At 40.6% G+C, this 12268-nt stretch overlaps 2 protein-coding genes across 2 annotated transcripts in view; one reads left to right on the top strand and one right to left on the bottom strand.

Annotated features, from left to right (window-relative positions):
* Positions 1–9062, bottom strand: part of INVS (inversin) — an 83908-nt gene extending 74846 nt beyond the window's left edge. The window contains exons 1-2 of the mRNA XM_005153424.4: positions 9047–9062; positions 3860–4029 (exon numbers count right to left, since the gene is read on the bottom strand). Of these exons, the coding sequence (XP_005153481.3) occupies positions 3860–3965 (106 nt within the window). The 5' untranslated portion in view covers positions 3966–4029; positions 9047–9062. The remainder of the gene's footprint in view (positions 1–3859; positions 4030–9046) is intronic.
* Positions 9063–9178: 116 nt separating this feature from the next.
* ERP44 (endoplasmic reticulum protein 44) overlaps positions 9179–12268 on the top strand; it is a 47865-nt gene continuing 44775 nt past the window's right edge. Inside the window, exon 1 of the mRNA XM_005153425.3 lies at positions 9179–9441. Coding sequence (XP_005153482.1) covers positions 9385–9441 — 57 coding nt within the window. The 5' untranslated portion in view covers positions 9179–9384. The remainder of the gene's footprint in view (positions 9442–12268) is intronic.

Below are 12268 nucleotides of genomic sequence, written 5' to 3'. Positions count from 1 at the left end.
ATTCACCCCGCATTACAAAGTTTCTTATTTCTGTTATGTTACCACGTAGAAACTAGTACCTAGAAATTCATGGGTATCCACTAGACTACACATCCCGACGAAATCTATCTCCCATGTAGCAGTGTTGGCTGCAATTACTCAAGAAATATTGAATTTTAACAGGTAAGGTTTTTTCTGGTTTGGTTTTTTTTTTTTTGGGGGGGGGGGAGGAGGGAGAGTGGTTTTGTTTTTTTTAATATTCCTTTGTCTGCAGTCTGTTGATGCTTCAAAAGATCTCCAGCAGAAGCATGCTTCTCCTTTACAAACACAATCTTCACCCTCCCACAGCATACAGCATATTGTAGTTATCTAAATAGCTAGTAATTGTATTCTTTACTATAAGTTCTATGGATTCACCCAGCAGAAGAGTCAAGCAGATTAAATGTGAATCCAGGGGAATATCAAGAACCAAAGTTCATTCCCTACCAACCAAGTCTCTCACAAAACCCACTGCATATCAGGACATTGCAAGTTAGAGCAAGCATTTGCTTGCTCACTCCATCTCAGAGTTCCTTTAAAACTGTTGAATGAACAGCACATTGTTCTCATGATTCATTCTGCAACACCTGCTCTTGCTTAGAAATTATGATTTGCATTGAGAAAACGCTTTCTGCTCTGTAATAAACAGTTCAGAAACCTTTGTGAACTCTCCTGTGAATACAAATATAGAAGAATTCTTTTTGTTCTTTTTGTTCTTCACCCATGGCCTTGTCTTCTTTGACTGCTCCTCCACCTTGACAAGCCACAGGGTTTCTAGCTAATTTTTATGCCTCTAGAAAATTACTTCTAACCTGCATCTAACCCTCCTCAGACACAGGCTGTTTTTTCCACTCACACACTATTTAGCCACGGTTGCTTCCCTTTTGACCGTGCTAAACTTTTAAGTGCTTTTGTATTTGCTTCACACTGCATGCAAGGAGTTTTACTCTTCAGACTCATCTTTAGATTTTTTGATCTTAATGTCCTTCACCATTTTTAGAGTACATAACTATAGCTGGCTGCTGTTGCTTATTATGTATACCGTGGTCAAGAGTTAGGAAATCTCATTTAGTAACACTAATTCGGGTCCTATACACAGCAGTCAAAGAGCAATTCAAAGGTTGCCTCTGTTCTGGATTCATTGAAATTTTCATTCCCAGCCCATTAATGATTTCTAACAATTTACTTTCAGGATCATGTCCTCAACAGCTATTCACCCAAAACATATAAAAGTAAACTTCATTAAAACTGTGTTTCCTGCCAATTCAGACTCTGATCTCCTTAGCATGTCATGCACACCACCATCTGGTCAGATGGACAGTAATAAAATGTTACTTGTGTAAGTTCTTATCTAGACCTGTAAATGTCTAGATTTATGTAAAAATCCATATTTACATAAAAATACATATTAATGTAAAAATACATTATTTTTTATGTTGGTGGTGTTTTGGTTTGGTTATTTTTTTTGGGGGGGATTGTTGGTGTTTAAGCTTGATTTATATGGCCATTTCTTATTTGTAGTCAAGATTTGTTTTCTGCTTTGGTTTCTAGATGTGTATCAATACCCCCACTTACATGGCTTTCACTGATATCAGAATAGGAAGTATACAGACACAAACATTGTCCACACTGATGCTTTCCCCTCCACAAATCTTACATTCTCATCATATGATTAACAGCGTCATTTAAAACATGACATCCTAGTTTTACTGATTTTTTTAAGACTTCAATGTATGTAGAAAAACATGTATGCTTGTTTTGGATTTCTATGAAACTTCAACTTATATCACAAGTTGTAATATTTACTAAGTGCATTAAAAAGCAGTATATAGACAATTGTTTAATTATTTGCATGGCCATTCAGAAATAATTCAAAATGTAACTTATGAGTTGAACAAGGGAGTACAATTTTTATTCTCCCTAACATGTAAAAATGTTTGCTAGACTTTCAGAGTATTAAAATTTCACTGCAAACTGTACGAAGTTTCAAGATTAGTCTTTCTTCTACTATTAGAAAAAGTAGTTAAAAAGTTATATATATATATATTGTGAAGCCATCAATGTTTTACATTTCAGTATTTTAGCTAACAATAAATGCTTTGTTCTAAAACAGCGTGATATAGTATCAGGTAACTCATGCAATGCAAACAATTAGCACACTTTTGTCAGAGCGCTGGTTATACAATAAACACTTTAAATATATACTACTCTGTGGTATTTAACCCATAGGCTGTATTACAAGTCCTGTAATTAAGCATCAGCAGTGGTTATCACAAAGAAACACTTTGTTCCAATGCCCTCTTTCTCTATATAAATTTTCTATTTACCTTTGATTCTGTCTATTCCTGCCTCCTATTAGCACAGGATGTCAGAAGGAACACAGTATCCAGAACACACTGTATTATTTGAAACACCTGCTCCTTTCAAATCCCAGGCTTTTGGGCAGCAGATTGCATATGCATCCATACTCATGAATTATATGCAAATACGATATATATGTTTGTCTAAAATCACAAAGGCTCCATCCAGCTACAGATGGGAAAAGGAATAATCACCAAACACAAGCACCAAATAGGTTAGCGGGGCTACTCTAAGAGACTGTTTAACCAGTCTCTATACCCCTCCTCTACATTAATAGCTGAATAGGGAAAACTCAGAGGAAGTAATAACAAATTTAGAGGTAAAAGGCCCTCCCTGAAAGAATAAGAAAGTCAGATTTTATGTTACTGCATATATTGCTAGATACATAATCAAGATGCAGAGCCTGGACTTGTGCTAGAAGAACACACATGTAAAGCTGAAGTATTGTCCTGAATTCGACATAAAGCTGAATGAACTACTATCCTGAATTCGATGCTGCTGCTAAGTGCAGTCATGAAGTTCAGTGAGTAACACCAATTGCTCAATTTACTTCTGGCATGAAGTCCTACTTTCAACAGTGCCTGGTAAACAGCTAAAAATATTACTCTGATGCATTCTTCTTCTGCTAGGCAATAATTTTTTTGGTCCTGCTCTGGCAAAAGTAAAGTCTGTGTCATATCCTGTCCAAACACGAAAAAGCAAAAAAGCCAAATGCTGTTATTACAGCAAAGGCTACAAAGATTATGCAGTTTTCTTTCTCAGGTAAAAATAACATGCAGCATTTTTATATTGTTGCTGCATGATACCACTAAAAGAATACTGATTTCCTTATCTGGTTCTAATGGCTGTTTTGTGGTGTATTTGACAAGATATACCAGTACATAGAAATATTTGGTCCTTTGTGTTTTCAAAATACATCTTTTGGCTGTGAAATTAACAAATACGCACCACAAAGTGACTAGATGTCATTAACTATAGTAAATGATCTGTAAAATAAGTTTATTAAATTTCTCACAAAAGCAATTCCAAAACCAAGGATTTGCAGGCAAAATATTTCAGCCCAAAGCACTTCTCCAGAAATTCCCTGAAACAGGAGTCCTGAACAACTCTTCTGGTTGTAATAGTTACCAACTCTCCATTTTATTCCATGCAGAAGCACCAATCAAGAGCAATGGGTAATAAAAAGTAAGAAAAATCAGTCATATTTTCAGAACTATGTTTATTCTAGAAATACATAACAAAAAAATGAAAACATATTTTAAAGATGTATAATGACTAACCCATGCAGCTGCTCACTTTCCGCTGCACCAGTGTGATGGGGAGAACTGGAAAAGGGTAAAACCCACAGCACTGCACCAGCTACTAGGAAGAAAATCAACTCTACCACAGCCGAAACCAACACAAGATCAGAGCAGGAAGTCAAAACCAAAATGCTCCAGTTCTGAAGTAATCATAATGCATGTACAATAAAAACATTTACCTGCTATTAGCTTTTGGAGGGTACTCTTATCTCCATTAACAGCAGCAGCATGCACTTCAGATGCTAACGAGGAACCATGGAAGAGGCAGTTTGCTGAAATATTCATACTCTTTCAAGGTGTTACCATAGGTCAGATCTGCACCACCAACATTTTTTATAGGAATTCAGTCCTAAAAAAAAAACAAACCAAAAATAGAATACTTTTTTTTTTCTATATGTGTGACTTTTAATTGCCCTTTTTTTGGGGATTTTTGACAGCTCTGTTCCAACCCCTTTGGGACAGAAAGAAAACTCCACTGGTTATTCAAGCTGTGGGTAAAACATGGATTTATACAGTTGTATAATGGCATTCTCATTTCTTTCCCAAATCATGTCTACCACTGAAGTTACCTTCCTAGCCTCTCCTGAAACAGAACTGCTACCTTCGCTGAGCTGCATCAAGATCTTCATAATGATCATCAGCTCAGGGCCACACACTAGTTTAGAAATGAAAAGGGCCTGCACACCTGAAAACTTATTCATTTTCTCCAAAAGTATCAAATACTTAAACGTCAACTTTCAAATCTTATTATACTTCATATTTGGAATGGAAAACAAACTGAGATAAGCAAACAATAATTGCATACACCAGAAAAAAAACCCAACAACAAACAGGCTGTATTACTGAGGTTGTGTACTTAATTCTGGGAATGTTTCACCTCGTCTTCTGTTCAATGGTAATTTAAATATACTCTTTTTGTCATATCCCACATTTACATCATGGCACACTTAGAAAACAGCAAGAGGAAGCTAATTTGCTTCAACTGTTATTGTCAACCATCTTTGCTCTATCTGTTCTATAAATCTCATATATCACTACACAGCATCTGTTGTAATTAAGATAACTGCAGATACAGATATATCACCATAGGGGGAAAATATTATTAAAATTTAAAAAAAAAATCACTTTTACGTAAAAGGAAGTGAAAATTTCTACAGTAGATATTTAAGAATCAAGTAATAAAAGCAAAGGCCTTTACCTGCAAACAATAATAATAAAAAAAATCAAATACAATTTAATACTTTAATACAGTTGTAGATTCTTCTTCATAAGCTCCAAACATCCTTACAGCTGATACAAAAATCAATCAGGACACTTCATGGTTAATCTAATCACTTACTCAAGGAACATCTGCACAATTATGGTATCAGTTCATACCATGGAATAAACACAAATATGGAACCATGTGGCTGTGCAAACCTGCTCAACACCACATCAATACACTGCGTTCACTCTGCCTGGAACACTCAGGTATAACTCGGACACTGGCTAAAGTATACCACATGGTAACAGTGGACAAAGCCTTTAACACACTCGTGTCTGAATAAGCTGTCTTTTCATCTTGTTCTCAGACAGCCAAGTGCACCCTGTGACACTTCTTCCAACATTTAACCACATCACTGAACACTCTTTCCCTGAACTCTCTCTGGTTAAGCTTTCAGGAGCCCTGAAAGTAGGTTCACCATGTTTTAAGAAATGTAATACCTTACCTTCCAACCTCTCTCCCCCACACAAACTAGTAATGGTGTGACTAGAATGGCATGAGATGCTAGTTGCTTTAAGTAAAAATACTGGAACTCCTCACTACTGGAATGTTTTCTTGCTTGTGCTCACAGATCTCCCTCTGCTGTCTCTGAGTTACTTCAGAACCAGGAGTAAGTATGGTATTGCCTAAATTTATCACCACTCAGAGAACAGTGTTCAGTGTTACGGAAACATGCTATGGCTCATTACACTTTCATAAAGCAAGCAATTTCCCTAAACCTAACTTTTGTTCCAGACACCCCTATAAAATTATTTCAGAAATTACCCTAGTCACCCAACAAACAACTTGTCAACACCAAGCACATATGGCATTTGTACCTGTCTGAAGTGAACAGTTATTAGAGCACAACAGACAGCTGATTCTACACCAGCATTGGTGTACTCCACGTTGGCACAGAAGCATGAGGGCAAGCTCCTCACATAACTTTATGAAGGTATTTTCTCCTCTTTAATAGTTCTGGAATCATTTCTGGTCATCTGAAACCTATGGAACAATGCAATCCTACCCCACCTCTCTCCTCCTCTTCATGAGCCTCAGAACAGTATGAAAATTATGACGTTCAACATCTCTTGGAAGTCACAAATGCCTCCATCCTTAGTGAGCTTGGTGAATCTCTCTATGTTTCAGAAAAGTGATTGAACATTTCTTGGCACACTTGTTTTACCACATAAGTAGGTAATCCTTCACATAATCTGAAGTGTGTCACTAATGGATTCATGGCTTTGCTGACTTCCAGAAGCAGAGAACAGAAAAGAGTTCAAAGAGCCTAATGTGACAAGAGGTTAACAACATTTCCACTTTTAGAGCCATATAAGGCAGGCTAACAGTGCCATCATACACCATGACAAATTACAAAACAGCTCAACCTGACCTGGTGCTTAAGAAAGCCAAAGAAACGCAGGTGCAGACGTGACAATGGAGGGCGGACAGAGCTTACGCAAGCCCAGCAAGTCCTAATACACTTTAAGACTTAAAGCATGAATGTTTTAATCTCAGTGTAACAGCATTTCAAACATTCCAAGTGCTACCTATAATCATTGTTTTCTTTTAAGGAGAATAAAGAATATCCACATCATTCAAAATACTTGCATCATTCTCTGCTTCCCAAGTACCCTCTGCTACTCCAACAAAACTGCATTTTTGACTTTTTTGAACATATAACTGAGATGTTTCATTCAAAGCCAAACTTTTTCTCCCAACCTAGCAGTATGGTTTATGCCTTCTGTTATCTCCTCTACATTATACTGCATAAAAGCATATGAGGCATTTCTGATTCAGGCAAATCCAGAGAAACCAAAAGGGCAACATGAAACTGTCAGTTACAAGAAGTCACAGTTCCTCCCCTACTTAACCATTAATTTTTTTCTGCTCAATTATTCCTACAGCCATAGAAATTTGCCTCCTATTTAAAGGAAACTAAAATACTCAACTGCAATAAGAAGAAGAGTAAAGACAAAGAAGAGAAAAGGTAGCAAGAGATAGATCTCTAATAGATCTATCATATAAATTATTAATTTAATGTGCATTTTGCATACAGGCGTATATCTTGTCTTTAACTTCACCTTTTCCTCAAAAGCTTCCTCTGGGTACAGGAAATACACCAGGACTCTACATTATTGAGTAGAATATTTCACTTACTGTAATTATGAGATACTGGTTTTATTCCCCAAAATTATCAGTGATATCTTTTGCTAAATTTTTTTGTACATTTTACCCTTCCACAAACAAACTAGAATATAAAACATCCAGGGGCAGCAGCATAAAATTCAGTAAATACTGAGAAACTTAGTAAACCACCAGAAGCACCCCAACTACAGCAACAATTACATAAAACTGACTGCTCACAGAAGAGAATTAATATCAAAAGATGTTCCTAATTTCCAGATGAAAACAAGAGCCACATCTGCACAGCGTCAGTAATCACATAGTGAGAGAAGCAACCAATTGCTTCTACAGTAATTCTCAGGACAGTATCATAACTCAATTGAAAGAGATAATTCTGCAGCAGGGACATTCTGAAATATTATGAGGCACTCTGAAAGTAAAATACGTAACTTCCCTGAGATACTTCCCTCATGCATATGACAAGCAGATGAACTGGTATCTGGAAGACTTTCTTAAAAGATTCTCCTTAACAAAAAATGAGGTATTTATTCATAAGGGATAAAAAACAACAATAACTAACTAGAAGATGTGCTTATAAAAAGTTACATAAATTACATTATCTGTAATACGCATTGAATTACTGGAAGCAAGTAAATAATTCACTTTCTCTTCCTTAAGGTAACATGTAGAAGAAGATTAGCTTGTCAAGTCACCTGAAATGGACAGCCATGAGAACATCAAGAGCTCTTTCAAGGTGTGTGAAATCTCATACCAAACTGGGATAAGTTTACTTTGCACTACACAGATAATCAGAATTACATCATTTTTCTATTCAGCAAAACTCGAGGTTGTTAAAATTTAACAAGATCACTCTGTCAAATCTTACTGATACAATTTCCAAGTAAAGAATGATTATTATGAAAATAAAAATAGGCAACTATTTTTCAATTGTGAATTAATTCAGAAGACAGGATATTCTACAGATTGAAGAGCAAAGGTTCTTAATGTAGATATAAGCAGATCTGACAAAAGCTAAGGTCAAAATTCAGACTATAAAAAATGTATACTATTTGTGTATACACACACACACACATATATATATACACTATATATATTAGTGCTTTCAGCTCGAGAAAACTGAAAGGCCAAATGATTTCTGCAGCATCACACATGAAGTCTGAGCCCGTAAGGCTTTCTCTGACACCAAATTGAGTTTGATTTACAAAAAGCTGATGTGAAGGATTTTCTTTTACATGGCATTACACCCGATTTCACTCCCCATTTCACACCCTTCGCTTGTGTACACAGTGGCAACGTGAAGAACACACAGCGCCGCTTTCCATGATCTTTTTGAGACAGCTCTGAAGCCTGTCAAAGGTCCTAACTTTTATTGGAAGAGGAAACACTGAATTGTAGGTGTTCTTTCTTTTTAGCACTTAGAACTGAGGAAGTGACAAAGCGCACAAGTCTGCTGAAGCGTCGAATGCAAACTGAAAGATGACGTTCCGTTTTAACCCTGTTTTGAAGCTGGAACCTCCCTCTTCCCCAGCCGCTTTTTCCTCACACTCAGGTTACTCCTCCGCCTTACACACATAAAGTAGCACTCGTAACTCCTCGTTCTCCCCAGAGCCAGCACCATTCCCCCCAGCCCCGTCGGCTGACGGGCCAAGGCGAGACCCAAAGACGCCAAACGAAACGCGAACAACTTTCCAAACCCGCCCGGGCCCCGCCGCCTCAGCAACAGGGCTGTCGCACGCTTCCCGCCGCCGCTGTGAGGGCTGGCAGGGACACCTCCTTCTTCCTCTCGCATGGGCTACGAGGACCGGTAACAAGCAGCCAGCACCTGATGGAGAGCGGAAGAGGCTGCAGTGCCCCAAGATACCCGGGCCATCAAGGAGGAAAGGGTTAACCCTGCCTCGCCTGAGCTGTGAGAAGAGCCACCGCCTCCCTCTTTCCCTCCCTTTCCCTGTCCTCTCAGACGCGCTCCGTAACTCACCTCAACCCCACCCGCCTCCTCACCGCGCCGCCACCAGGTCCCACCCCCCCAGGGGCCGGACGGGGCCGAGGTTCATGTTCGGGCAGCCCCGGTGCGTTCTGGGATCGCTCCGTCCCCTCCCCTCCCTGGCGCAGTGAGCGGGCCAGCGGTTGGCGGATGGAACTACGATTCCCGGCGTCCCCCGTGAAGAGAGGGAACCCGGAAGTGAGCGGTGGAGGCGGGCAGCGCGGGGCTCCGCGGTGGAACTTGGCCGGGTGTTTCCTGGCGACGGGGGAAGTGAGGAGTCGCCGCGGAGAGTGGGAGCCGCGTTTCTCCCCCTCCCGGGCGCCCGATCTACCATGAGACCCGCCATCTTTCCGCTCCTGCCTGACCCTGGCTGCCTCCTCATCCTCCTGGTGAGCTAACCGGCACCTCGTCCCTTCCCCACTGCTCTCCCTCCCGGCCCGACACGGTTCTGCCGGTGGGAGCATCGGCCTGGCCTGGGCGGCCTGGGGGTGGCCAATGGACCTTGGGGCTCTTCCCTCCCAGTCGCCAGCGTTAATCTGCTCGCCCCGCTTGTGCGCGCCGGGAACGTGTCTGGAGCCGGGTGGTGGCCTTCGTCCCGCTGGGGGACGGGGCAGCTCCGCCGGCACCTGCTCGGCGGGGAACGGGGGGGATGGGGGAGGCGAACGGAGGTTGCGGGAGCGGCCCCGGTTGGCGGAGCGCGGTGTTGTGGCCGAGGCTGATAGGCTGCGGACCCGGAACGGGCCGGCGGCGGGGTGGGGCCGGGCCTGGGCTCGGCGCTCTGTGGGCCGAGGCTCGAGAGCCGCCGCGGGCTCGGGGTATTGGCCTGGTGGGCGGTGGGGTCTCGCCTCGGTGTTAGCATGGCGGAGGCCAGCGTCGTGTTTCACCTCTTCAGGAGCCAGAGAGGGGAAGTGAGGGGAGGGAGTGGGCCCGAGAGAGCCGCGGCTGCCGGGAGAGCGCTTCTTGAACCGTGCCTCCCAGAAATCTGCTTGTCGCCTGTGTTTCAGTGCCACTGCCCTTAAATAGAGGGGAGAGGGCTCCCGTGGTCGAGCGAGGAGGGGCTGCCTATGCGCCCTTAACTGGGAGCACGCCTGCGGCGAGGTAACCCCAGCTCAACCCGGCGGCAGGAGCTGGGAAAACTTCCCGAACTGTCTTGCACAGCCGTCACGTTTATCTTTAGTTGTCAGGCTACAGCGCTACAGCTATTTTTTTTCTTTAGGCTGGCATTGCATGCATGACTTAAGCCACCTTCTGGCTTTGCACATACATAAATGCAATCACTGATGTGTGTGTTTCGTGGAGATAAGTTGTCTGTGTTGCACTTCATCTGTTTCCTTTTTAAACAGGCAGATGTAGTGATTCATACTTTTACAGAGTTGCATCGAGACAGTCTCAGCGTTTCATAGCTTAAGCGACTTGCAGAGCTACAAGGGTCTTGTGTGAGTAGGTTTAATGGGATTTGAGCTTAACATCCTAATGCATTTAATCTATTATAAATATTTGGAAAAATGAAATTAGTGAGAAAATAAATAATCGGAGGTGAGGGTAGACAGAGCTTTGGAAATCCAAAGGGAAAGTACATAGTAATATAGCTGTTAATGAATGAAATAGTTAGAAATGTGAGAATTACTTAATAAACAGAACAAGTACTTGTTATCCCTTTAAAATGTGCACTTCTACCTAGATAAGCTCTGATTCAATTATTACAAACTTTCTGTAGTTTTAAGATTAGTAAATATATGTTATTAGTAGGGTTTGAAAAAAAAAAACACAAGTTTATACATCGATGACTATTTATAGTGTGTTAGCTCACTATATGAGAGACTAAAGTGAAGAACCTAGTATTTTCCAGTCAGATCTGTGCGTTAAAACACTGTTGCTGATGTCCTAGGCTGGCTTTCACCTAGTACAGACTCCAGTGAAAAAAATCAACGAGCATGTACTATTTTAAAATGCCATTTAAATGGGCAAGTACAAGTTTGAAAAAGTGGATGTGAGTTAGTGAAAGCATTTTTCTTTCTTCATGGTACAGTTAATCAATGCAAATTTAGTATGCATCAGTTCTATAAGAACAGGAAATGGCTAATATGTGAATTTTCCCTGTGTTTGAGTTGCTGTTTCTTTCTGTGTGAGTCATTTAAACCTATTTCTAATGGGATTAAAAAGAGCCTGATATATAAAATTTCAAGAGTACAGATCAGAGTTGTTTGGGGGTTTTTAATGCAATGATGTATAATGTTATCTGTGTAATTCTTCAGCATTGTATCAGATGTGGCCCTGTGTTGTAAGGCACCTAGTTACATACTTGGATCAAATCAATGAATCATTCCTTTTAGTAGATTTTTTAAGAGTTTTGGAAAAGTTGTCTTCAGATGACTGGGAGGGGATCCTTTTCTTTAAAACAGCTGATGACCTCTTACAGAGTCTGGTGTTTGATTTCTTGTGGCATTCAGATAATTTGGTGGAGTGTACCAGATAAGCTTTAAAATTCTGGTAACTTTGTATTTCTTGTTACCAACAGCCATGAATACTTAAGAGCAGCATTGTAACCTTTATCTAGTTGGTAAGGTTTAGGAGAACCTTCTGCTCTTCATCCACAGTATGTGCCATCCAGCAGAGCGTCTTTGAGCATGGCAGTTGGCATATTTCATGGATAAGTGAGCTTATTAGTGTTACTTTGGTGCTTCCCAAAACAGAATACTGTATATAAGTGTGAAAATAGCTTACCAAGAAGGTCTTGCTTAGTAATAACAATGAAGCATAAAAAAACCTATTTTTGTTTTCAGACTTTTGGATAAGTATATTTCTTTTCTAGATGGGGAATTAAAGTGCTGCAAAAGGAAGAAAAGGTACAACATTGTGCAAAAATAAGTTCTTTTGTCTAAAGAAGTTTGACCATAAGTGCTGACTAAAATTTTAGAGGGCTTTGGGTTTTGCTTTAATACTTTTCTGTCTGTTCTCACTGAGGATTGGAGGTTGTTGCACAAAGCATTACAGGGATACCTATAAGTCCCAGCACAACCCTTTTCCCTTCCAGCTTTTCAACCTTACGTGCTATCACTGTACCGGACTTCTGAAACATGAAAAGGGGCTGGAGAGAGGATGGGGGAAGAACAGGCTGGCGTGATCGCTGCCTCTGCAGCACTGGAACTGAGTGTTGTGTACAGCTGATTTCAAGACTGGACTAAGAGATATGTAATAATGTTGTGTGTCACCTTG

This window comes from Melopsittacus undulatus, chromosome 1, assembly GCF_012275295.1.
Source record: "Melopsittacus undulatus isolate bMelUnd1 chromosome 1, bMelUnd1.mat.Z, whole genome shotgun sequence".
Classification (NCBI taxonomy): domain Eukaryota; kingdom Metazoa; phylum Chordata; class Aves; order Psittaciformes; family Psittaculidae; genus Melopsittacus; species Melopsittacus undulatus.
Note: the sequence above shows the minus strand (reverse complement) of the source record. Positions and strands in the feature narration are given on the sequence as shown.